Source organism: Thalassophryne amazonica, chromosome 6 (assembly GCF_902500255.1).
Source record: "Thalassophryne amazonica chromosome 6, fThaAma1.1, whole genome shotgun sequence".
In the NCBI taxonomy this organism is placed as follows: Eukaryota; Metazoa; Chordata; class Actinopteri; order Batrachoidiformes; family Batrachoididae; genus Thalassophryne; species Thalassophryne amazonica.
The window spans coordinates 32799636-32827595 of record NC_047108.1 but is presented as its reverse complement, the minus strand read 5'-3'; the positions used below and the strand labels follow the sequence as shown (position 1 = coordinate 32827595).

The 27960-nt window shown below is 44.1% G+C and overlaps 1 protein-coding gene across 1 annotated transcript; it reads left to right on the top strand.

Moving 5' to 3' along the window:
* Positions 1–21: 21 nt before the first annotated feature.
* ddost (dolichyl-diphosphooligosaccharide--protein glycosyltransferase subunit (non-catalytic)) lies at positions 22–27837 on the top strand. Its single transcript, XM_034171947.1, has 11 exons — positions 22–273; positions 2818–2928; positions 3031–3117; positions 3633–3736; positions 14971–15065; positions 17677–17770; positions 19484–19632; positions 20224–20371; positions 20459–20579; positions 20723–20829; positions 27401–27837. The coding sequence occupies exons 1-11, from the start codon at positions 54–56 to the stop codon at positions 27548–27550; spliced, it is 1386 nt and encodes a 461-aa protein (XP_034027838.1). The 5' UTR covers positions 22–53; the 3' UTR covers positions 27551–27837.
* Positions 27838–27960: the final 123 nt, after the last annotated feature.

Sequence of the window (27960 nt, the reverse complement as noted above, 5' to 3'; positions counted from 1 at the left end):
TCGGGGTCAAAGTTTCTTCTGCTCCCTGCGCTTACGTCGACTTGTGCAGCAAAATGGCGACAATGGACGGGAGCCGGTCCAGTTTTATATCTTTGAAAAGAAACACCGGAGGAACGAGCTGTAGGAGGTTCTGGTTTTTGGAAAACGCTGTTTTGTTGCTGCTGTCGTTCGTGTCCATGCTGAAGTGTGTTTCAGCTGACGGAAAAACTCTGGTGCTACTGGACAACCTGAACATTAGAGACACACATTCCGTGTTCTTCCGCAGTCTAACAGGTCAGAACTATCATCTGTTCCACACTTTATGTTCTTTAAAACATTAAAGACACGCTTGCAGTGTTCTGTCGTCTGACAGGGCGTAACTAATTCTTTCCACACTCTAAATATGTTCTATAAGTCATGAGAGACACACATTCAGTGTCCTTCCGCTGTCTGACAGGTCAGAACTATAATCTTTTCCGCACCTCCATATGATAAAAGGGAAGCGGCCTCTGTGTTTGTGTATCGGAAGCATCAATTGAAATCCAGAAAGAGCTGTCTTTCGTCCTCGTGAAAACAGCAAAGATGATCGGAGCATGTCGCATTTCCACAATGCAAAATAAAAGTCCGTGAGGTTGCTGCAGACCTGACAGAATTCATCAGTCTGTCCATCTTCTAACATCCCAGACAGCAGATTCAGATATGGACGTTTTCTGTATGTATTTGACCCCAAACTCAGAATTAGCATGCTCACATTCTGGACAAAACAGCACAATTGTATCTCAACAGTGTCCCCCCCCCCCCCCCCCCAAAAAAAAAAAATTATCTGATGTGAACACTGTTACAGTGCAAATATAAAACTTTAGTTAATGGTAATTTCTTTGCATGGAATATTGTACTAGTTAAGCAGCTTCAGAAAAGCTTATTGGTGACAAAAATTAATTTTAGAAAATTGAACATATTTGAAAATAGATTAAACCTTCAATAAAGACTTTCATAAAAGCCAAGAAATCTTTCTATGCCAATACTTAAAACAAAATGTAGCATAACTGTAAACACAGTTTCCTCAAAAGTCAGCTGCGCCATATATAGTACAAATGACGCCATCTAGAACCCGTGGTTCCCCATGGGTCAATGTCATAGTTAATTGTAACCTGGGAGAGCTTTGGATCAAATGATAGGTGTTGCTCTTTAAACAGTTGTTTCATTATATAATGACCTCTGAAATGCTGCACCATTCTTACGTTGGGACGTTGTGTGAAATGTAAATAAAAACAGAATACAGTGATTTGCATATCCTCTTCAACCTATATTCAATTGAATACACCACAAAGACAAGATATTTGATCAAACTGATAAACTTATTGTTTTTGTGCAAATATTTGCTCATTTTGAAATGGATGCCTGCAACACATTTCAAAAAAGCTGGGACAGTGATATGTTTACGACTGTGTTACATCACCTTTCCTTCTGACAGCACTCAATAAGCCTTTGGGAACTGAGGACACTAATTGTTGAAGCTTTGCAGGTGGAATTCTTTCCCATTCTTGCTTGCTGTACGACTTCAGTTGTTCACCAGTCCGGGGTCTCAGTTGTCGTATTTTGCACTTCATAATGTGCCACACATTTTCAATGGGTGACAGGTCTGCACTGCAGACAGGCCAGTCTAGTACCCGCACTCTTTTACTACAAAGCCTCGCTGTTGTAACACGTGCAGAATATAGCTTGCCATTGTCTTGCTGAAAAAAGCAGAGATGTCCCTGAAAAAGACTTTGCTTGGATGGCAGCATATGTTGCTCCAAAACCTGGATGTAACTTTCAGCATTGATGGTGCCATCACAGATGTGTAAGTTGCCCATGCCATGTGTTCTAACACACCCCCATACCATCACAGATGCTGGCTTTTCAACTTAGCGCTGGTAACAATCTGGATGGTCTTTTTCCTCTTTTTTCCAGAGGACACAATGTACATGATTTCCAAAAACAATTTGAAATGTGGACTCAGACCACAGCACACTTTTCCACTTTGCGTCTGTCCATTTCGAATGAGCTCGGGCCCAGAGAAAGCAGCAGAGTTTCTGGATGTTGTTGATGTATAGCTTTCGCTTTGCATGGTAGATTTTTAACTTGCGCTTGTAGATGTAGCGACAAACTGTGTTAGCTGACAGTGGTTTTCTGAAGTGTTCCTGAGCCTACGCAGTAAGATCCTTTACACAATGATGCTGTTTTTTAATCCAGTGCCGCCTGAGGGATTGAAGGTCACGAGCATTCAGTGTTGGCTTTCAGCCTTGCCGCTTACGTGTAGAAAGTTCTCCAGATTCTTTGAATGTTCTGATTATGTTATGGACTGTAGATGATGGAATCCCTAAATTCCTTGCAATTTAACATTGAGAAATATTGTTCTTAAACTGTTGGACTATTTTTTTTCATGCACTTGTTCACAAAATGGTGATCCTTGCCCCATCTTTGCTTGTGAATGGTCCTTTTATACCCAATCATGACACTCACATGTTTCCAATTAGGTGTTCTTTGAACATTCAGCAACTTTCCCAGTCTTTTGTTGCCCTGTCCCAGCTTTTTTGAAACGTGTTGCAGGCATTATTTTAAAATGGGCAAATATTTGCACAAAAACAATAAAGTTTATGAGTTTGAACATTAAATATCTTGTCTTTGTGGTGTATTCAATTGAATATAGGTGGAAGAGGATTTGCAAATCATTGCAAATCATATCATTGTATTTTAATTACATTTTACACAACGTCCCAACTTCATTGGAATTTGGGTTGTAGTTCAAGGCATTTGATTACTTGTGCAGCTAATGTATGTAGTTCTGCTTTTCAGATCGGGGTTTTGACCTCACTTTCAAGACAGCTGATGATCCCTCGCTGTCTTTGATTAAATACGGCCAGTTTCTCTACGACCATCTAATCATCTTTTCACCATCTGTTGAGGGTAAGTATCACTTTGTCTTCAACATGGAGTGATCAATTCTGTCTTATTGAAATTGTTTCATATAATTGTTTTTTGTGTGTGTCTGTGTGTGTGTGATTGCAGATTTTGGAGGAAACATAAATGTGGAAACGATCACTTCATTCATTGACGGAGGAGGCAATGTCTTGGTTGCTGCTAGTTCAGATATTGGTTAGTTTCAAATAATGGATTGCATTTAATCAGATAAGACAACATAATGGTTTAATAGTCCCACGACTGAGAAATTTACAGTGCTGCAGTAGCTCAGGGACAGTCACAGAACAACCGTGCAAGTATGCAAAAATAAGATTAAAGAAAAATAATTCAGAAAATATGGAAGTCAAGTTCTGTGCAGAATAATAATAATGTATATAGATTACACTATATACAAGAAGAAGAAAGTGTTTTGTAATATTGCACAAGTGTACAAGTATTATGGCACAGAATGTGTAGCATTATTGCAAATGGCTGAAATTTTTTACTATAATGATATTAATAATTTGAATGGTCTACTGGGAACAGTGCTGGTTGTGGAGTTAGCAGCAGGAAGGAAGGACCTGTGGTAAAACAAGCAGACAGCGCTGAGACATAAATACTAAAATGTATTTCAGACATGATGGCACTTGTTTTCAATTTGGATTGCTGAGCTGCATGGTTGTTATGTATTAAATCTTGTGGTGTGACAGGCGACCCGCTGAGGGAGCTGGGCAGCGAGTGTGGCATCGAGTTTGATGAGGAGAAGACTGCTGTCATTGACCATCACAACTATGATGTGTCTGATCCTGGAGAGGTAAACGAAACTCTAAAATTATGTTCAGCAGACAGGAATTGATTTATTTTATTTATTCTTCATTGCACATTTTGTTAATTGGGTAAATCCACCTCATGTCCCCAGATTTCAGAAAATGTTCCTGACTGACCAGCTCCAAATTTTCATACTTTCACAAAATAATGTTGTTCCCACTGAGGGCCATCCAAAGTTTTAGGTTTATATCTTTATTGGTTTTTCAGATATTGGGACTTTATACGAGGTCTGTCCAAAAATTATCATACCTTTTTTATTTTTTGCAAAAACCATATGGATTTGAATCACGTGTGATTGCATCAGCCAAGCTTGAACCTTCGTGCGCATGCGTGAGTTTTTTCACGCCTGTCGGTTGCGTCATTCACCTGTGAGCAGGTTTTGTGTGAGCAGTGGTCCACCCCTCTCGTCAGATTTTTATTGCGAATAAATGTCTGAACGATTTGGAGCTTAGCTGCATCAAATTTTTCCAGAAACTGTGAGAGACCTCCAGGTGGACACCATTCGGAAAATTTAGATGGCTTTCAGTGACGATTTTATGGGGATTACACAGATTAAGGAGTGCTCCAGCCGGTTTAAAGACCCCCCACAGCGTCTGAGAGCGCGGCGCTCCCCCGGGAGCTTTCACAAAAAAGGCAGAAGGCGTGGACATCAGCACTTTTTCGGCACATTCTACTGTTACAGGAGTTTTTTTTCATGGTTAGAGAAGCGGAGGATTGCGCCACCATGCCGCTCATGGCGCGGGACAAAACCACCTCCGTGTTGGTCTCACAGGACGGCTTTCAGGTGGCTCAGACGGCTTCCGGTGGCTTTTCAGTCGTGTGAGTATCCGAGAAATTGTGCATCATCACGGCGTTGCTTTGCGCCATGCGGCTCCGCTGCAACGCGCGGAGTTCCTCCACTCCTCTCTCCATGACAAAAACTCCTGTAACAGTGGAATGTGCCGTTCATTTCTAAACTGGACGCTATCTTGATCCGGTATGTCATCTGACTAGCACAGGAATTGCGGAAGACGTGGACATCAGCACTTTTTCGGCGCATCGCGGCGGAGCCGCATGGCGCAAAGCACCGCCGTGATGAAGCCTCACAGGACATGTTGGGGGATGTCCATCTCATGCACAAAGTGCTGATGTCCATGCCTTCTGCCTTTTTTGTGAAAGTTAGACGATGTCCCGGATCAACAAAGCCTTCACGTTGGAAATGATCTGGTTGTTGGAGCGGGGTTTGAGCTTGTCCATCGGCGCTCAGAGCGCGCCGCGCTCTCAGACGCTGTGGGTGGTCTTTAAACCGGCTGGAGCACTCCTTAATCTGTGTAATCCCCATAAAATCGTTGCTGAAAGCCATCTAAATTTTCCGAATGGTGTCCAGCTGGCGGTCTCTCACAGTTTCTGGAAAAATTTGATGCAGAAAAGCTCCGTATCGTTCAGACATTTATTCGCAATAAAACTCCGATGAGAGGGGTGGACCACTGCTCACAGAAAGCCAGCTCACAGGCGAATGACACAACCGACAGGCGTAAAAAAACTCAAACATGCACACGAAGGTTCAAGCTTGGCTGATGCAATCACATGTGATTCAAATCCATATGGTTTTTGCAAAAAATAAAAAGGTACAATACTTTTTGGACAGACCTACTATTAAGGCATGACACAGATTTTTTTTTTTTTTCTTGCAGAAATAAGTAGTAATATTGCTCATGTATGACATTCTACCATAACAAGAATTATACCACTAGAAAGAATGTAAAGTTGGTATCTTGAAACAAAATATATTTATTAATGTATTGAATATGCCATGTTTCACCGCAAACAGAATATAAATTACAGAGCCACTGTACTTAAAATATAATCAGAAAATTTTATCAGAGAACTATGTCTAAATATTCAGCTCATCCTTATTCTGAAAGTTATCACACCCAGTTCTACAATTTAAGCAAACTACAGTGTCAGTAGGAACAATGTATTTATTTGCTTTTCAACATCAGATGGAAGTTTTTATGGCTCCTGTCAAAATCAGTCTTCCCACATTAAACTTGGGAAAAGTACTGCAGATGTGGTGAGTGAGACAGCTAGGGAGGTGTTGTATGTGACATCTGGACAGTGGAAGGAAGACAAGGAGACTTGGTGGTGGCACAAAGCTCTTCAGGAAAGTATAACAAGAAAGAGGTTGGCAAAAAGGAATTGAAATAGTTGGAGAGATGAAGAAAGTAGACAAGAGTGTAGGGAGATGCAGTGTAAGGTGAAAAGATATAGAGAGCTGTAAATGAAGTTTAAAAACTAAGGAAAGAGAAAAGGACATGCACTGATTGGCCACACAAAGGGACTGACCTGGAATGAGTGTGCAGCATTTTGGGGTTATAAAAGATGCAGATGGTAATGTGCTGATGAGCAGGGAGAGTGTTGAGAAGATGGAGGGAATATTTTGAAGAGCTGATTAATGAAAAAATGAGACTGAGAAAAGGATGGATGATTTTGTGGGTAATTAATCAGGAAGAGATTCGTAAGGACGTCTAGGTAGAGTGAAAAGATTGTTGGCCCATATGACATTCCAGTGGAGGCATGGAAATGTTTTGGAGAGATGGCAGTGGCATATTGTTTAATAAAATCTTGGAAAGTGAGAGGTTGCTTGAGGAGGGAAGAAGTGTACTGGTTCTAATTTTTATGAGCATGGTAATGTGCAGAACTGCAGTAACAACAGAGGCATAAAATTGGTCAGCTACTGCATGAAGTTATGGGAAAGAGTAGCAGAAGCCTGGTTTAGAAAAGAGGTGAAAATCTGAGTGGTAACATGGTTTCTTTACACTACAAAGAGCACTACAGATGTAATGTTTGCTCTGATAGTGCTGATGGAGAAGGCCAGAAGAAGTTGCATTGTGTGTTTGTGGATTTAGAGAAAGCTTATGACAGGGTGCCAAGAAAAGATTTGTGGTATTGTATGAAGTCTAGAGTGGCAAAGACGTATGTGAGGATGGTGCAGCGTATGTACAATGACAGTGTGACAGTAGTGAGATGCACAGTAGGAATGACGGATGCATTCGTGGTGGAGGTGAGACTACATCAAGGATCAGCTCTAAGTACAGTAGTGTTCAGAATAATAGTAGTGCTATGTGACTAAAAAGATTAATCCAGGTTTTGAGTATATTTCTTAGTTACATGGTAAACAAGGTACCAGTAGATTCTCACAAATCCAACAAGACCAAGCATTCATGATATGCACACTCTTAAGGCTATGAAATTGGGCTATTAGTAAAAAAAAAAAAAAAGTAGAAAAGGGGGTGTTCACAATAATAGTAGTGTGGCATTCAGTCAGTGAGTTCGTCAATTTTGTGGAACAAACAGGTGTGAATCAGGTGTCCCCTATTTAAGGATGAAGCCTGCACCTGTTGAACATGCTTTTCTCTTTGAAAGCCTGAGGAAAATGGGACGTTCAAGACATTAAGAAGAACAGCGTAGTTTGATTAAAAAGTTGATTGGAGAGGGGAAACTTATACGCAGGTGCAAAAAATTATAGGCTGTTCATCTACAATGATTTCCAATGCTTTAAAATGGGCAAAAAAAAAAAGACGCGTGGAAGAAAACGGAAAACAACCATCAAAATGGATAGAAGAATAAGCGTAATGGCAAAGGCTCACCCATTGATCAGCTCCAGGATGATCAAAGACAGTCTGGAGTTACCTGTAAGTGCTGTGACAGTTAGAAGACACCTGTGTGAAGCTAATTTATTTGCAAGAATCCACCACAAAGTCCATCCATTTTCTTCCGCTTTATCCGGAGTCGGGTCGCGGGGGCAGCAGCTCAAGCAAAGCCGCCCAGACCTCCCGATCCACACACACCTCCCCCAGCTCCTCCTGGGGAACCCCAAGGCATTCCCAAGACAGCCGAGAGATGTAGTTCCTCCAGCGTGTCTTGGGTCTTCCCCGGGGCCTCCTCCCAATGGGACGTGCCCGGAACACCTCTCCAGCGAGGCGTCCAGGGGGCATCCGGAAAAGATGCCCGAGCCACCTCAACTGACTCCTTTTGATGTGGAGGAGCAGCGGCTCGACTCCGAGCTCCTCCCGAGTGACCGAGCTCCTCACCCTATCTCTAAGGGAGCGCCCAGCCACCCTGCAGAGGAAACTCATCTTGGCCGCCTGTACTCGCAATCTCGTTTTTTCGGTTTGAGCCAAATCTCATGACCATAGGTGAGGATCGGAACGTAGATCGATCGGTAAATCGACTTACTCAGCTCTCTCTTCACCACGACAGTCCGATACAGCGACCGCATCACTGCAGATGCTGCACCGATCCGTCTATCAATCTCACGCTCCATCCGTCCCTCACTCGTGAACAAGACCCTGAGATACTTGAACTCCTCCACTTGAGGCAAGGACACTCCACCGACCTGAAGAGGGCAAAGCACCTTTTTCCGGTCGAGAACCATGGCCTCGGATTTGGAGGTGCTGATTTTCATCCCGGACGCTTCACACTCGGCTGCAAACCGCCCCAGTGCACGCTGAAGGTCCTAATTTGACGAAGCCAACAGAACCACATCGTCCGCAAACAGCAGAGATGAGATTCTGTGGTTCCCAAACCAGACCCCCCTACACCCTGGCTGCGCCTAGAAATTCTGTCCATAAAAATAATGAACAGAACCGGTGACAAAGGGCAGCCCTGGCGGAGGCCAACGTGCACTGGAAACAGGTTTGACTTACTACCGGCAATGCGAACCAAGCTTCTGTACCTCCTGTAAGGGTTATCCGGTCCCTGTACGGGACCGATAACCCTTAGCAAAGGACCCCGGACCCTGTACTCCCGGAGCACCCCCACAGGGTGCCCCAAGGGACACGGTCAAACGCCTTCTCCAGATCCACAAAACATGTGGACTGGTTGGGCGAACTCCCATGAACCCTCGAGCACCCGATGGAGCGTGTAGAGCTGGTCCAGTGTGCCGCGACCAGGATGAAAACCACACTGCTCCTCCTGAATCCGAGGTTTGACCATCGGTTGAATTCTCCTCTCCAGTACTCTGGAATAGACCTTACTGGGGAGGCTGAGGAGTGTGATCCCCCTATAGTTGGAACACACCCTCCTGTCCCCCTTCTTAAACAGAGGGACCGCCACCCCGGTCTGCCAATCCAGAGGCAGTGTCCCCGATTGCCACGCGATGTTGCAGAGGCATGTCAGCCAAGACAGTCCCACAACATCCAGAGACTTAAGGTACTCAGGACGGCTTTCATCCACCCCAGGAGCCTTGCCACCGAGCAGCTTTCTAACTACCTCGGTGACTTTGGCCTGGGTAATGGATGAGTCCGCCTCTGAGTCCCCAGTCTCTGCTTCCTCTTCAGAAGACGTGATGATGGGATTGAGGAGATCCTCGAAGTATTCCTTCCACCGCCCGACAACATCCCCAGTCAGGGTCGACAGCTCCCCACCCGCACCATAAACAGTGCTGGTGGAGAGCTGCGTCGGACAGTTTGCCAGAATCTCTTCGAGGCCAACCGATAGTCCTCCTTCATGGCCTCCCTGAACTCCTCCCAGACCCGGGTTTTTGCCTCTGTGACCGCACAGTCTCCGGGGTCCCACCTACCAACAAAGATAAGTAGGACTCCTTCTTCAGCTTGACGGCATCCTTTACTTCTGGTGTCCACCACCGGGTTCGGGGATTGCCGCCGCGACAGGCACCAGAGACCTTGCGACCACAGCTACGAGCGGCCGCATCGACAATGGAGGTGGAGAACATGGTCCACTCGGACTCCATCTCTCCAACCTCCCCCTGGATCTGGGAGAAGCTCTCCCGGAGGTGGGAGTTGAAGACCTCACTGACAGAGGGTTCCGCCAGTCGTTCCCAGCTGACCCTCACAATATATTTGGGCCTGCCAGGTTTGACCGGCTTCCTCCCCTCCCAGCGGATCCAACTCACAACCAGGTGGTGATTGGTCGACAGCTCTGCCCCTCTCTTTACTCGGCCACGAGTCCGAGACACGTGGCTGAAGGTCAGATGATATGACTACGAAGTTGATCATCGACCTCTGGCTCAGGGTGTCCTGGTGCCACATGCACTTCTGGACACCCTTGTGCTTGAACATGGTGTTCATGATGGACAAACTGTGACTAGCACAGAAGTCCAACAACTGAACACCACTCAGGTTCAGATCGGGGAGGCTGTGCTTCCCGATCACCCCCCTCTAGGTCTCACTGTCGCCCCCCACGTGGGCGTTGAAATCCCCCAGGAGAACAGTCGGAGCGCTATCTAGTACCCCTCCCAGGGACTCCAAGAAGGTTGGGTACTCTGCACTGCCGCTCGGCCCGTAGGCCGAAACAACGGTGAGAGACCTGTCCCCGACCCGAAGGTGTAGTGACGCGACCCTCTCGTTCACTGGAGTGAACTCCAACACATGGCGACTGAGCTGGGGGGCAATAAGCAATGCGATCCCAGCTCTCCACCTCTCCCCGTGGGCAACGCCAGAAAAATGAAGCGTCCAGCCCCCGTCCAGGAGTTGGGTACCAGAGCCCAAGCTGTGCGTGGAGGTGAGCCCGACTATCTCTAGTCGGTATCTCTCAACCTCCCGCACAAGTTCAGGCTCCTTCCCCCCCCAGCGAGGTGACATTCCACGTCCCCACAGGGGCTGTGAGCATGGACCGGGCCACTGGGCCACCCGCCCTCGACTGCCACACAATCTTCTCTGCACCCGACCCCCGTGGCCCCTCTGCAGCTCGTGAACCCACAAGAGGGCGGGCCCACGTCACTCTTTCAGGCTGAGCCCGGCCGGGCCCCATGGGCTAAGGCCCGACCACCAGGCGCTCGCGCGCGAGCCCCAACCCCAGGCCTGGCTCCAAGGTGGGGCCCCAGCTCCGCCATACCAGGTAACGTCTCGGTCCTTAATTTTTTTTAATTTTTTTTTTTTTAAATAAACTGGTCATGGAGGTTCTGAACTGCCCGTAGTCTGACCCGTCACCTAGGACCTGTTTGCCTTGGGAGACCCTACAAGGGGCGCAAAGCCCCCGACAACATAGCTCCTAGGATCATCCGGTTACGCAAACTCCCCCACCACGATAAGGTGGCAGCTATTTTGTGGACTGATGAGAGTAAAATTGTTCTTTTTGGGTCCAAGGGCCGCAGACAGTTTGTGAGACGACCCCCAAACTCTGAGTTCAAGCCACAGTGAAGACAGTGAAGCATGGTGGTGCAAGCATCATGATATGGGCATGTTTCTCCTACTATGGTGTTGGGCCTATATATCCCATACCAGGTATCGTGGATCAGTTTGGATATGTCACAATACTTGAAGAGGTCATGTTGCGTTATGCTTAAGAGGACATGCCCTTGAAATGGGTGTTTCAACAAGACAATGACCCCAAGCACACTAGTAAACAAGCAAAATCTTGGTTCCAAACCAACAAAATTAGTGCTTCGCAGATGTGAAGAAATCATGAAAAACTGTGGTTATATAACTAAATACTAGTTTAGTGATTCACAGGATTGCTAAAAAAGCAGTTTGAACATAATAGTTTTGAGTTTGTGGCGTCAACAGCAGATGCTACTATTATTCTGAACGTCCCCTTTTCTACTTTTTTTTTTTACTAATAGCCCAATTTCATAGCCTTAAGAGTGTGCATATCATTGAAGCTTGGTCTTGTTGTATTTGTGAGAATCTACTCAATCTACTGGTACCTTGTTTCCCATGTAACAATAAGAAATATACTCAAAACCTGGATTAATCTTTTTAGTCATAGCACTACTATTATTCTGAACACTACTGTAAATAAGTCAAGTTTATTTGTATAGCACCTTTCAAGATAAAATCACAAAGTGCTGTACCAGAATTTAAAAACACAAATAAAAATACAGAAACCAAAAACAGCAATGACATAAAACTAATTAAAAGCAAGTCTGTACAAATAGGTCTTGAGTTTCTCCTTAAAAGTTCCATCAGAGTCCATGGAACATAGTTATAGTGGCAGTGCATTCCACAGTTTGGGTTCCACAAACTCTAATACATAGTCTCCTTTGGTCTTCAGCCTTGACCTTGGTACAACCAACAGGTTCTGGTCCGAGGATCTCAGAGACCTGCTTATCACATACGGGTGCAAGAGTTCACTGACATAAAGTGGTATTTGACCATGCAGAGCTCTAAAAGTCATCACCAATATTTTAAATTGCAGTCTGAACTGAATTGGGAGCCAATGCAAAGGAGGATAGAATGCGTGTTACATGAGACCACTTAGAAGACCTTGTAAGGAGCCTTTTAGCCGCATTCTGGACCATTTGTAGGCGGTCCAGCGAAGACTTACTGAGGCTAGCGAACAGTGAATTACAGTAATCAAGACGTGAAGAAATAAAGGCATGAATGATCTGTTCCAGCTCAGCTTGAGACACAATGTTTCTAAGGCAGGCAATGTTCTGTAAATGAAAAAAGCAAGATTGCACAAGACTGGTAACGTGTGCGTCAAATTTGAGAGTCTGGTCAAATGTAACACCCAAATTTCTGACTGCTGAGTGAACAAAAGAGGATAGAGGTTCTTAATCACTGAGGGAACAAACTCATCAGGGATAGAAACGAGGATTTCAGTTTTTGCTGTATTAAGTGACAAATAATTAGCAGCCATCCAGTGTTTTATGACATCAGTACAGTTTTGAAGATGAGTTTAAGTTATTACACACAACTATCCGAAGTAATGTGTGTGGTGAAGAAGAGAGTGCAGGCAGGGTGGAAGAAAGGTGGCAGGAGTAATTTGTGACAGAAGAATATCTGCGAGATTGAAGGGAAGGATTACAAGACCGTAGTGAGAACAGCCCCATTGTACAGCTTATAAATAGTGGTGCTAACAAATACACAGGAGGCAGAGCTGGAGGTTTCAGAGCTGAAGATGCTGTGATTTTCTTTGGGAGTGATGAATATAGTCAGAATTAGGAATGAATATACCAGAGGAACAGCACTTGTGCCACATTTTGGAGAGAAAATCAGAGAGCTGAGTTTGAGATGGTTTGGACATGTGCAGAGGAGGAACAGTGGGTATATAGAGAGAAGGATGCTGAGGATGGAGCCACCAGGCAGGAGGAGAAGAGGGAGGCCAAAGAGAAGGTTTATGGATGTGCTGAGGGAGGACATGCGGGTGGTTGATGTGACAGTGGAAGATGCAGAGGACAGAGTGAGATGGATGGAAATGATTGCTCTGCTGTGGCGACCTCTAACAGTAGCATCCGAAAGGAGAAGAGGAATGCAAAATGTGCCGTGTTGGAAAATCTTGAATTTCTTTGCGCCTTTTCCAGACTAGCCCAGTTGGGCCCAGTTATAATGCCAGCCCCTGTCTGGTTTATACAACCCCTGGCAAAAATTACGGAATCACCGGCCTCGGAGCATGTTCTTTCAGTTGTTTAATTTTGTAGAAAAAAAGCAGATCAGACATGACACAAAACTAAAGTCTTTTCAAATGGCAACTTTCTGGCTTTAAGAAACACTATAAGAAATCAGGAAAAAAAATTGTAAGTTGCCTGTAAATTTTCATCCCCAAAACTAACACCTGCATCAAATCAGATCTGGTCGTTAGTCTGCAACTAAAAAGGAGTGATCACACCTTGGAGAGCTGTTTCACCAAGTGGACTGACATGAATCATGGCTCCAACACGAGAGATGTCAATTGAAACAAAGGAGAGGATTATCAAACTCTTCAGAGGGTAAATCATCATGCAATGTTGCAAAAGATGTTGGTTGTTCACAGTCAGCTGTGTCTAAACTCTGGACCAAATACAAACATGGGAAGGTTGTTAAAGGCAAACATACTGGTAGACCAAGGAAGACATCAAAGCGTCAAGACAGAAAACTTAAAGCAATATGTCTCAAAAATCGAAAATGCACAACAAAACAAATGAACGAATGGGAGGAAACTGGAGTCAACGTCTGTGACCGAACTGTAAGAAACTGCCTAAAGGAAATGGGATTTACATACAGAAAAGCTAAACGAAAACCATCATTAACACCTAAACAGAAAAAAACAAGGTTACAATAGGCTAAGGAAAAGCAATCGTGGACTGTGGATGACTGGATGAAAGTCATATTCAGTGATGAATCTTGAATCTGCATTGGGCAAGGTGATGATGCTGGAACTTTTGTTTGGTGCTGTTCCAATGAGATTTATAAAGATGACTGCCTGAAGAGAACATGTAAATTTCCACAGTCATTAATGATATGGGGCTGCATGTCAGGTAAAGGCACTGAGGAGATGGCTGTCATTACATCATCAATAAATGCACAAGTTTACGTTGATATTTTGGACACTTTTCTTATCCCATCAATTGAAAGGATGTTTGGGGATGATGAAATCATTTTTCAAGATGATAATGCACCTCGCCATAGAGCAAAAACTGTGAAAACATTCCTTGCAAAAAGACACATGGGGTCAATGTCATGGCCTGCAAATAGTCCGGATCTTAATCGAATTGAAAATCTTTGGAAGTTGAAGAAAATGGTCCATGACAAGGCTCCAACCTGCAAAGCTGATCTGGAAACAGCAATCAGAGAAAGTTGGAGCCAGATTGATGAAGATTACTGTTTGTCATTCATTAAGACTGCAAGCTGTTATAAAAGCCAGAGGTGGTGCAACAAAATACTAGCAATGTGTTGGAGCGTTCTTTTGTTTTTCATGATTCCATAATTTTTTTCCTCAGAATTGGGTGATTCCATATTTTTTTCCCTCTGCTTAGTCTAAAAAAGTAACCATTACTGACTGCCACAATTTTTTTTCCTGATTTCTTAGTGTTTCTTAAAGCCAGAAAGTTGCCATTTGAAATGACTTTAGTTTTGTGTCATGTCTGATCTGCTTTTTTTTCTACAAAATTAAACAACTGAATGAACATCCTCCGAGACCAGTGATTCCATAATTTTTGCCAGGGGTTGTATTATTGGCCAACATTTTTGGGATGATACTTGGGTGTCACATTTACATTTGTTCTTTTTCATGGTATATTTTGTCTGTTAACTCAGTCAGCTCTGGAACCATTTTATTAAGTTTTCTTCCGCGCTGTCACTGTCTGTTAACCAACTGTCCAAAATTTAAATGATTCACCATAATAATTACAGTAATTGTATACACACCTCATGGAATTGCCTGAATCTCAGGTAGCAGCCTCTGAGTTGGCTCCCCATATCTCCCAAAAAGTAAAGACATCTCCATAAAGTAACCATCTGCCTAACTAAGAAAAGTTAAAAAGTCAGCCCTCACAGTAAATAACTGTCTTCTTTCCAGCACACCCTGATTGTTGCTGATCCAGAGAACCTGCTGAAAGCGCCTACTATTGTCGGGAAACCCACCAAAATACCAGTTTTATTCAAAGGTGTTGGGTAAGCAGGACCAAGTGACGAATGTGGTAAAACACACTTACCAGTATGTTTCAAACAAGACATCCTGCTAGATCATACTGCAATGAAAAATATGCTCTTTAACATGTTTTTATCCCCTACTGGCCGAAGGCCCAAAGAGGGATTATGCTGTCTTGTCTGTCCGTCTCTCCCTTCCTCCCAAAAAGGGCATCAGCATTCTAAAATCAACTCCTCTCACATTTTTAGGAGGACTTTTGTGAAACTTTGTACAAGCCCTTGTTATATAGAAGCAAAAATGGAAAGTTCTCTGCACTTCTGCCAAGCACAAAAATCCACTGCAGCCAGGTCAGGACAGGCTTGTAGAAAAGGAGAACGACTGGTGCCATACAGAAGTGGATGTAATTTCATGAGGAAGATGTAATTTTTACATCGAAACGTTGGTCTCTTCAATGCTTTTCTCACCTTAATAAACTTTTTTGCACCCACTTCTGTGTTGCGCAGCCGTTCTCCTTTTCTCCTTGTTATACAGGTTGTAATATGCATATTATCATATCATTCCAGTTGGGCTAATTTTACCAGAGTTATGGCCCTTGATTAACAAAGCTAGACTGCCAGTTTCATGACTTGGTGCCTGGCTTCTGAAATCAACTCCTCACATTTTTATGAGGAATTTCAGGAAACTTGGTGCAAGTCTTTAAAATGTTACCAGAATGTAGCAAGCACTTACCAGCGGGGGATATTGTGCTCTCAGAGCACTCTTGTTTCATCAGTAATGACATATGGTGCTGGAATATAAGGATTATACGGTTGTGTTCAGAATAATAGCATGTTTTAAAAAGTGAGTAAAGCTCAAAATCCTTAAAATGGCTTTTAGTTTGGTACATGCAAATGTACTTGGAACACTACACATTCTATTCCCAATCAAAACAAAGAAAAATTTATCAAATTTATTTTACAGAAAGTGAAGTAAAAGGACTATTGGGCTATTAAAAAAAGTGGCTTCATTTTTCTTTCTGTGAGGGGAAAAACTGTAAAACAGATGACCCCTTATTTAAGAATAAAGGCAGCAAATGGTGTACTTGCTGGTTTTAGTGCATTTCTCTCTGAAAATCTGAGTAAAATTGGCTGTTCCAGACATTGTTCAGAAGAACAGCGTGCTTTGCTTAAAAAGTTGATTGGAGAGGGAAAAACATAAAGGTCAGAAATTAATAAGCTGCTCAGCTGAAATGATCTCAAATGCTTTAAAATGGCAATCACAACCAGAAAAATGTGAAAGAAAACAGAAAATCACCATTTAAATGGATGGAAGAATAGCCAAAATGGCACTCAGCCAGTGATCAGCTCCAGGTTGATCAAAGAAGGTCTGAAGTTACTACCTGTCAGTACCATAACAATTTGAAGACTCCCATGTGAAACCAAACTATGGGCAAGAAACCCCCACGAAGTCCTGTTGCTGAAAAAAATGACGTGCAGAAGAGATTACAAGTTACCAAAGAACTCAAAATGGTGCAACATTTTGTTAACTAATGAAAAGACTGCTACTGTGCCAAATATTAACATTGATTTTCACAGGTGTTCAAATACTTATTTGCAGCAGTAACATACAAATAAATTTAAGTCATACATTGTGATTTCCGTATTTTTTTTTTTTTTTTAAGATTATGTCTCTCACAGTGGATATGCACCTAAGATGAAAATTTCAGACCCCTCCATGATTTCTAAGTGGGAGAACTTGCAAAACCGCAGGGTGTTCAGATACTTATTTTCCTCACTGTAGATGTATTTTATAACTTAGAAATGGGACCGATGTTAGCGCGTTAGCATATCAATGGCATTTTCAATGTTACACTTAGCATTAGCTGTTCGCATCTCTGCATGTTTGTGTGCATTTGTTTTCTGTATAATAATTAATGGCTCAGCGTTTGTTGTTGTAAAAGTCAAATGTATAAAAATTGTAATTTTTTTATTTATATATTAATAATAATGATAGCAACAGCAACTCTTCAAAAGCAGCAAGTCCGCTTCTTAATCCCTCTCAAAGCCATTAAAATATGTCATTCGTGAGTCACATTTGTGTGGATTAAAGTCACTAACTGGGACTCTTGTCGTGTTGCAGTCAAGAAATGAGAATCATCCTCTGTTCCGTTGGCACAGTTCCAAACGCGCAGCTCTCTGCCGAGAGAGTCTGGTCGGAGTTAATATCATCAAATGCTTTCTGATAACCCACACAAGATATAAAGAAGTCCTGTTTTATTTATGCTTGTGTTCAATGAATACTTTCAGTGCTATGATGTCATCATGAGTTGGTTTCTTTGGCGTTAAGTTAGAATGCATCAACTGCTGAGTGGCAAGTAGCTGGCATGAAATTCTGTAAAGTATGACCTTTGCAAGTGGCTTGCCTGGCACAGAAAGCAGTGTAACACTCCAGTTGTTGAAAATTAGACTCAGCTCTTGAACATGTGAATGTAATACATCATTCTTACCAGATTTTGTGAAAATCTGTTCCCTTGTTTTGTGAGTCATTCAATTAACAATCTGACAACGCAGTAATGGGATATAACATCCTTTGCGGTGCTAATCACTAAACTGACTACAAACTGAGTTTTAAAAGTTATTTCTTCTTTATTTACAGCATGGTGGCTGACCCAGACAACCCTCTGGTCCTGGACATCCTCACTGGCTCATCCACCTCCTACTCATTTTTCCCTGACAGACCAATCTCCCAGGTAAAGCTAATGCAAATAAATAAATCAGTCAGAAAGGTAAAGTTAACTACTGTTACACAAAATAATTAGGTCAGGTCCAGTAACGTTTCTGAACATGTGCCTGAACTATGTGTTTAAGCATCTTCCTCAAGATAGATTTGCTCTATGTGTGGTTTGGTCCAGACAGACCAGTAGTTCATCCCTCTCTGCCAAAAGTAGCCACCTATCTACCGCAACAGTGATTTGTGGACATCTCCTTTGTCTCTTCTAACGGTGGTACTAGGCACTAAGGCATGTGTGTGCTGGATCGTGTCTAGGAAAATGTAACACGCGACCATAGTGCTGTATTTGACATTCTCCCACAGTGAAAATAATACGCTTATTCTCGGTCTTGATTCTTAATTTAATCTATGGCAAATCACTGTTCATGCTTATGCTGTCCTCATGCAAAATCAACAAGGCTGGACGCAATATATATTATGTACCATGTTCCCGGGGAATTCATGTCCTAGGGACACCCTGTGCATGTGAAATAGTAATAACATTTCACATTGTGTTTACCTGCAATGACAGCTAAATGACAGTACATTTCACAGTCACAATAGTGTCTGATATTATTGCTCTTCGACCACAGCACGCAATGTAAACTCGCTCCTGACGAGCTAATTTTCAGTGATATCACTGTAAGCTGGAATGTGATTGGTCATAATATCTCAAAACACCGGCACAATTCACACCCACATCTCAAAACTGTATGCCACCTCCCTGTATGTTGTCTGTGCCACCAAGTGGTTGAATATGGTAACTACAGCTGTGAAGGCCACTGAAGATTGACAGATTTACTGTTTTTTGTATTTGTGTAAATGTAATTTAAAACAAAAGATGTATGGTCATCTGTTTCATCCAATCATTGATTGGGGCCCCTACAGTGCACCATAAACCTGAGTGAATAACACCAACAAACTGTTAATTAAATAACTGTAAAGCCTCTGTCCCACCACAAACATGCTTGTATAATCCTCGTTAGTCGGCGTAGTAACTCGTACACAAAGTACCCCACCTGTTGGAGCTAAATTTTGAACATCTTGAAATTAGCACCACGCTCAGAGATGAGCCTCATTAACTGAAGATACTGCCTCTAAGAGCCTCTCTGAGTTACCATTTTCCCACGATAGTTAATAATAATAAATCCTCTCGTAGCAAAAAAAAAAAAATGCTCCGTGGCTCATTATTCATCCTTCATTATTTGGTAGGACCAGGACTTACACAAGAAACCATTGTTGGTGAGACTAGTAAGTTCAGTGATGCATGTTCATCGCTGAATTCATGTAACTTTTTTTTTTTGTCCCTCTTCAATTTCTCTGAAGATATATATTTTTATTTTTCCCCCCACTTCATTGCAGTCATGAATTTAATATTACGGAAGGAAAAAAAATTCTTTACTGGCTCTCAACACATCACACATTCATCATTCAGAAGAACTGTAGTCATGGCAACCTGCATTTATCTGTGCTTTCTCAAATTCTCTCCCACTTGTACATTTCTTTACTTACTTGAAAGATGCATCATCTGGTTTTGAAATGAATTTCACAGGATGCAAGTTGTGTGGCGCCAAAGTGCTCCACATCAGTCTCTTAGTTGTATTATGTGAAGCAGCACTATATTCAACATATCTGAATCTTTGAGCTTTCCTTGTGGGGTTATTTATTTTAACTATCTGTTTAATCTCTCCAGTATCCTCATGCTGTTGGGAAGAACACACTGCTGATTGCTGGACTCCAGGCCAGAAACAATGCCAGAGTAGTGTTCAGCGGCTCACTGGACTTCTTCAGTGATGCTTTCTTCAATTCTCCTGTGCAGAAGGCCACACCCAACTCCCAGAGGTAGTCCTCACTGTTTATCTACAATTCTCCTGGTCAGAATTATTTTACTCAACATTATTTTAGGAAGACTGATATCAGCAACTGACTTCACTGGACTCCTCTGTGTTTGAGACTGCTGTAACTAAATCAAGATAGAAAGCGGAGGTACAGTCCTCCTCAGAATTATTTGTAACCCAATATTTTAAAGACAAAATTGAAAATATGTCCAGAAATGAATGGAGCTGACCCAGTTCCATACAGACTCAACCAATCATCAGTTGGCGCCTGTGGTTTCAGGGACAGCTTATCCCCCTGTGAGCCCTTTATGGAACCAGTTTGAGATTGCTGTAGTACAGCAGCTAGTCACAAATTCAAACCTGTTATGACTTGTTTGATTCCCAAATGCTGAAGCATTGTGATTACCTTCAGTTTGTTAAATTACTTTATTAATTCAGTCGGGCCCGAAATTGATCCAAAATGCATAATACAGTGCATCCCGTCAGAGGCAGACCATTCTGTATACAGCGAGTGGATTTTGGACAATAAATGGGTTTTACCTGCAGAAGGTGCCCCTGTGTTGAACACCTCTGTTTTTGTTGTGATCTTGGTTAGGCATGAGCAAACAGCAAATATGGAACTGGCAGAGGCTCTGTCCCGTTGGGTGTTCAAGGAGGCTGGAGTCCTCAGGGTGGGAGCAGTTACCCATCATCCTGTTGGGGAGACCACTCCTCCTGCAGCATACACAATCACCGATCTTGTAGTGAGTGTAAATTGTCAGACTTTCAAGGTGTTTGTTTTTTGCCTGCATGAGTAGGTGTAATTGTTTTTTTTTAACTCTGTCATCCAGGAGTACAGTATTGTGATTGAGATGCTTTCCAACGGTCACTGGGTTCCTTTCGATGGAGATGACATTCAGCTCGAATTTGTGAGGATTGATCCTTTTGTCAGGACTTGCCTCAAGAAAAATGGTATGTTATTGTTGCTTCATTGTTACAGATTTTCTAGGTCAGTTCTTAAAATTCTTCTGATCTGGAGGATGAAGCTTTAGAATGTTGTACTTTAAACCCACTGTTTTTTGTTTTTGTTTTGTTTGTTTGTTTTGTTTTGGTAGGAGGTAAATACAGTGTCCAGTTCAAGCTGCCTGATGTGTATGGAGTTTTCCAGTTCAAAGTGGACTACAACCGCTTGGGATACACTCACCTGTACTCCTCCACTCAGGTCAGTCTATCAACTTTCCAACATCCACATTTTGGTGCCAAATATAGTTCAAACATGCCCAGCAGAATCGGAAGCTGCATTCACAAAACATGTTAATTTACGCTTCCAAGTTGGAATAAGTTTCCTCTTCTGATATCTTGACAAAGTTGACAAGAGTAATTGTTAGAAAGAGACAGAGGGAGGGAGAGACAATGCTCTTCTGTTCACTGACTGACTGGATGGATGGTGAAGTGGTCATAAGTGGAAGATGGTCATACTTGCACAGATCTTGTACAAGGTAAAAAATGACAGTTTACCAAAAAACATACAGAAAATGTTCAAGGATCGAGAGGGGGGATATACAAGGGAGGGAAATACAAATTCAAAATGAACAAAATCTGCACAAACAGGAAACTATTCTGCATTTAATTCTGTGGGGTGAGACTGTGGAACGTATGAATGAGGAGTTAAAGCAGTGTCCAAACATTCAACAGTTTAAAACAAAATATAAAGAATGTTTTCATGTGATACAGGGATGAAGTGGGGGTGTTAGTCACTAGGTGTTCATGGGAAACTGTTACTGATTATTTATTTGTTTTATGGATTTATTTATGTTCATTGTTAATTTTTTTTTTTGTGTGTGTGTGTTGTTTTGTCAGGTTCCTTATGTCTGTCTTTTTTTCTAAAATGGTGTTATATAATTGTCATTATTGTTACTATTAGTATTATTGTTGTTGCTATTTTTATTATCATGATTGTCAATAGTAATATTTTTAAGGAAACAGGGATTGATATATAAATCATTATACAGGTAGAAGGGGTGGGATTAGATAAATTTCGACTTTTTCTTACTCCTTTTTGAACTAAGTTTAACTTTATGTTGTCTGTTATTGTTTTATTTTTTTCTTTTATGTTCTAAATAAGTCTTCATCAAATCAAATGTCTTATAGGGATGGGATCGAGCCGATCCAGGATCGGTATCGGGTTCCGATACTGATGTAATTCACGTATCAGAAAATAGCAATCCAAACTGCGACATTTTCCGATACCGAAGAAGAGCCACTGTGAATCCTCTCAACTGTTGTTGTTTGCTCTCCGCTGTTTTCTGCCGAGGGGAGGAGAAGAGGTTTCTGAAGCCGAGCTGTTTGAGAGAGCTCTCTTCCGCAGTGTTCTGGCTGCGGTTAGCTGCAAATTTCTGCCCGGCTCTCAGGTTCAAATTGTCTGTTCGTCGACCACAGATTTTTTTTGAAAAATGAACTGAATTGTTGCTGAAAATGTGTGCCTAAAATGGTAAATGGGCTGCATTTATATAGCGCTTTTCCATCTGAATCAGATGCTCAAAGCGCTTTACAATTATACAATTACTAATAAAAGTTAGCTGCTTCACTGTCCCGAGGCTGTCAAACACTATGAAAAGCCAGTTCAGCATGCAGCCAAGGAGGAGAAGCCGAACAGAGATTCTGTCCACTGAAAGAGGAAAAAAGTCTCCATTAAAATCCTGCGTGTGAGCTTCAGTGATGATACATTTATTTTACAGTTGAAAGGCTTTGTGTTTCCAAAAAGTTTGAAATTTGCGCAGCACAAAAACAGCGAGAGAGAAAGAAAAGAGAGAGAGTGCTGTCTTTTCTCTTTAAGTCTATAAAAATATGGCTATTAAAGGCTATAAAAAAATAAAAGTACTTAATTCTTTCACCAAAACATCAAATCTAGGCTTTCATCTTACATACACCTGGCAAATTGTAGCTGAACTTTCAGGTCTCCTTTTTAAGAATATCCTCATATAAAATCAACAGTAATGATGATGATGAAGATAATATATTAAAGCAAACAGAGCTCTGGTATTGGATTGGAAAAGTATCACTATCGGCAGATATCCAAATTCGGGATTGGATCAGAATTGAAAAACTGTGGATCGGTGCATCCCTATGTCTTACCTACAATCACAACCTAAAGCGATGGGGAAAATCTTCAGGTCCAAGTTTCTCTTTAAAAGCATCACTTACTTTAAGCCCCACCTGTTAATACTTGTAACAAGTCAGACACATTAAAAAAGATGCCCAATTATTTTGGCTAATATATCCATCCATTTTCTTCCGCTTTATCCGGAGTCGGGTCGCGGGGGCAGCAGCTCAAGCAAAGCCGCCCAGACCTCCCGATCCACACACAGCTCCTCCGGCGGAACCCCAAGGCGTTCCCAAGCCAGCCGAGAGATGTAGTCCCTCCAGCGTGTCCTGGGTCTTCCCCGGGGCCTCCTCCCAGTGAGACGTGCCCAGAACACCTCTCCAGCGAGGCGTCCAGGGGGCATCCGGAAAAGATGCCCGAGCCACCTCAACTGACTCCTCTCGACGTGGAGGAGCAGCGGCTCGACTCCGAGCTCCTCCCGAGTAACCAAGCTCCTCACCCTATCTCTAAGGGAGCGCCCAGCCACCCTGCGGAGGAAACTCATCTCGGCCGCTTGTACTCACGATCTCGTTCTTTCGGTCATGAGCCAAATCTCATGACCATAGGTGAGGATCGGAACGTAGATTGATTGGTAAATCGAGAGCTTTGCCCCCCTACTCAGCTCTCTCTTCACCACGACGGTCCGATACAGCGACCGCATCACTGCAGATGCTGCACCGATCCGTCTATCGATCTCACGCTCCATCTGTCCCTCACTCGTGAACAAGACCCTGAGATACTTAAACTCCTCCACTTGAGGCAAGGACACTCCACCGACCTGAAGAGGGCAAAGCACCTTTTTCCGGTCGAGAACCATGGCCTCGGATTTGGAGGTGATGATTTTCATCCCAGACGCTTCACACTCGGCTGCAAACCGCCGCAGTGCACACTGAAGGTCCTGATTTGACGAAGCCAACAGAGCCACATCGTCCACAAACAGCAGAGATGAGATTCTGTGGTTCCCAAAGCAGACCCCCTCTACACCCTGGCTGCGCCTAGAAATTCTGTCCATAAAAATAATGAACAGAACCGGTGACAAAGGGCAGCCCTGGCGGAGGCCAATGTGCACTGGAAACAGGTTTGACTTACTACCGGCAATGCGAACCAAGCTCCTGCTGCGGTCGTACAGGCACCAGATAGCCCTTAGCAAAGGACCCCGGACCCCGTACTCCCGGAGCACTCCCCACAGGGTGCGCCGAGGGACACGGTCGAATGCCTTCTCCAGATCCACAAAACACATGGACTGGTTAGGCAAACTCCCATGAACCCTCGAGCACCCGATGGAGCATGTAGAGCTGGTCCAGTGTGCCGCGACCAGGACGAAAACCACACTGCTCCTCCTGAATCCGAGGTTCAACCATCGGTCGAATTCTCCTCTCCAGTACTCTGGAATAGACCTTACCGGGGAGGCTGAGGAGTGTGATCCCCCTATAGTTGGAACACACCCTCCTGTCCCCCTTCTTGAACAGAGGGACCACCACCCCGGTTTGCCAATCCAGAGGCACTGTCCCCGATCGCCACGCGATGTTGCAGAGGCGTGTCAGCCAAGACAGCCCCACATCATCCAGAGACTTAAGGTACTCAGGACGGATTTCATCCACCCCAGGAGCCTTGCCACCGAGGAGCTTTCTAACCACCTTGGTGAGTCCGCCTCCGAGTCCCCAGTCTCTCTTCGGTAGACGTGACGATGGGATTGAGGAGATCCTCGAAGTACTCCTTCCACCGTCCGACAACATCCCCAGTCAGGGTCAACAGCTCCCCACCCGCACCGTAAACAGTGCTGGTGAAGAGCTGCTTCCACCTCCTGAGGCGTCGGACGGTTTGCCAGAATCTCTTTGAGGCCGACCGATAGTCCTCCTCCATAGCCTCCCCGAACTCCTCCCAGACCCGAGTTTTTGCCTCTGCGACCGCACGGGCTGCGGCACGCTTGGCCTGCCGGTACCTGTCAGCTGCCTCTGGGGTCCCACCTACCAACAGAGATAAGTAGGACTCCTTCTTCAGCTTGATGGCATCCCTTATTTCCGGTATCCACCACCGGGTTCGGGGATTGCCGCTGCGACAGGCACCAGAGACCTTGCGACCACAGCTACGAGCAGCCGCATCGACAATGGAGGTGGAGAACATGGTCCACTCCGACTCCATGTCTCCAACCTCCCCCGGGATCTGGGAGAAGCTCTCCCGGAGGTGGGAGTTGAAGACCTCGCTGACAGAGGGTTCCGCCAGTCGTTCCCAGCAGACCCTCACGATACGTTTGAGCCTGCCAGGTCTTACCGGCTTCCTACCCTCCCAGCGGATCCAACTCACCACCAGGTGGTGATCAGTCGACAGCTCTGCCCCTCTCTTCACTCGAGTGTCCGAGACACATGGCCGAAGGTCAGATGATACGACTACAAAGTCGATCATTGACCTCCGGCTCAGGGTGTCCTGGTGCCATGTGCACTTATGGACACCCTTGTGCTCGAACATGGTGTTCGTGATGGACAAACTGTGACTAGCACAGAAGTCCAACAACTGAACACCACTCGGGTTCAGATCGGGGAGGCCGTGCTTCCCGATCACCCCCTCCAGGTCTCACTGTCGTCGCCCACGTGGGCGTTGAATTCCCCCAGGAGAACAATGGAGTCCCCAGTCGGAGCGCTATCTAGTACCCCTCCAAGGGACTCCAGGAAGGTTTGGTACTCTGCACTGCTGCTCGGCCCATAGGCCGAGACAACGGTGAGAGACCTGTCCCCGACCCGAAGGCGTAGGGACGCGACCCTCTTGTTCACTGGAGTGAACTCCAACACTTGACGACTGAGCTGGGGAGCAATAAGCAATGCGACCCCAGCTCTCCGCCTCTCCCTGTGGGCGACACCAGAAAAATGAAAGCGTCCAACCCCTCTCCAGGAGTTGGGTACCAGAGCCCAAGCTGTGCGTGGAGGTGAGCCCGACTATCTCTAGTCGGTATCTCTCAACCTCCCGCACAAGCTCAGGCTCCTTCCCCCTAGCGAGGTGACATTCCACGTCCCAACAGCCAGGGGCTGTGAGCATGGACTGGTCCGCTGGGCCACCTGCCCTCGACCGCCACCCAATCCTCTCTGCACCCGACCCCCACGGCCCCCTCTGCAGGTGGTGAACCCACAGGAGGGCGGGCCCACGTCACTCTTTCGGGCTGAGCCCGGCCGGGCCCCATGGGCTAAGGCCCAACCACCAGGTGCTCGCATGCGAGCCCCAACCCCAGGCCTGGCTCCAGGGTGGGACCCCGGCTCCGCCATACCGGGCGACGTCACGGTCCTTGATCTTTTATTGGTCATGGAGGTTCTGAACTGCCCTTAGTCTGACCCGTCACCTAGGACCTGTTTGCCTTGGGAGACCCTACAGGGAGCACAAAGCCCCCGACAACATAGCTCCTAGGATCATCCGGGTACGTAAACTCCCCCACCACGATAAGGTGGCAGCTAGAGGGGGTAATCTATCTAATCTATAATATAATTCAATTAATTTTATTATCCTCCTGGTATGAAATAAGGGTGATATAGTGATCAGCATGTCCATCTGTCATTGTTGCTTCTTGGCGCGATATCTCAAGAACCAATTGACCATTGTCATTCATACAAGTATTTGGCATAAGGATGTACTTGTGTGATCTCTTGACACCAATCATAATCGTAGACATTTTATTGTTTTAGGAAAAATAGTAACAGTAATAACTGAGTCTAAAATTGAAATGAATCGCGCAAAAAATGCTCATTTATTTTATCTTTTAAGCTTCAGGGGAAAATTGACCAATGCGATATGAGTCTTAACATTGCTGAGATATCATGATATGTAAATGATCCAATAGATTTCAGCTAACAGTGTTGCTGTGAGGGTTGAAGCCAGTGAATTTTGATAAAGCTAAACACAAATTATCCAGTTGTGAAAATTAGTATGATGGCACTAGGATTTTAGGGTATGATGGTGCCTGGCCATTGAGCCATTGTTTGGAGAGAGCCCTGTGTATATATAGTTGCTGCTTTAGATCCCAGGTTAGTGTTGGTCTAACAGCCACACAGTGAGACAGGAAGCGCCAGAATCCTCAAAACTTGGATCTTCATTCTCCTGCAAAGGTATCTGCATCACCAAACACCTCTGTTCAGGAAACGCATGACTCCATAAGCTGTGTCTCTTCATCTAAAAAGCTGAAGACATAAAGACATGAATGTCACAGTTAAGTGCATGTTTTTCCACAAACACAACACCTGTAGCACATACCGACTCACTTATAAAGGTCAAATCCAGGAAGTCATTGAATTGGGTAAATTTAATCTTGATCAGGGACAATTGCAAACCCAAAGCAACATATAGGCGCAAGATCTGTCAGCAGATGGATGTCCATCACATTAATAAATTCTTCTGTCAAACTCTGTTTTACCACCAAGGTTTCTCACACATAGACTTTACTTAGATGGCCTGAGGAGGTCTTATTTCCATAGATGATGTCATCTAAGGAAAAGTGTGAGCACACATTTTCTGAAAAGTAGAGCAGGCAAAAGGGAAAAAAAGTTGGACTTTTCTCATTTGGGAGTGTTTGTAGAACATGGTTAAGTGCATTTTACATAGTATGTGACCTTTAAGACATCAGCAACCATACTGTGGTGGTTAATGCTCGCCAATGGTTTCTTTGCCACAGGTGTCGGTGCGCCCCCTGCAGCATACACAGTATGAGCGCTTCATCCCCTCTGCCTACCCGTACTATGCCAGCGTCTTCTCTATGATGGCAGGACTCTTTGTCTTCAGTATTGTCTTCCTGCACATGAAAGAGAAGGAGAAGTCAGACTAATGTGAAAAAGAAAGTGGGGAAAACAGTTGAGAAACTTAATGTTGTGGGGAAAGAAGAGAAATGGAGCAACATGATGGATCAATTCTTCACACATGGACTGTATCTGTCTGTTTGCGTTACTGTTGAATTATTTGGGCACTCTGGTGATTAGGAATGTCACATTTGGGAAATATTATTGTGGTACTTGGATGCACTGAATAGTCCGACTGGCGATTTGTTTTTCATAAGTCTTTAAAATGTTTCTGAAAAGTCTGCATCTTGATTTGCAATAAAATATTGACATTCCACTCCAGAGACACTTCGTTTAACATCATGTGATGTCTGTTAAAAGTGGCATTTTTATTCTGACTTTCCCACCTTGTTTCTCTTCCCCGCCATGTCCTGGGCCTCAGTGTTTTACTCAATAGTTG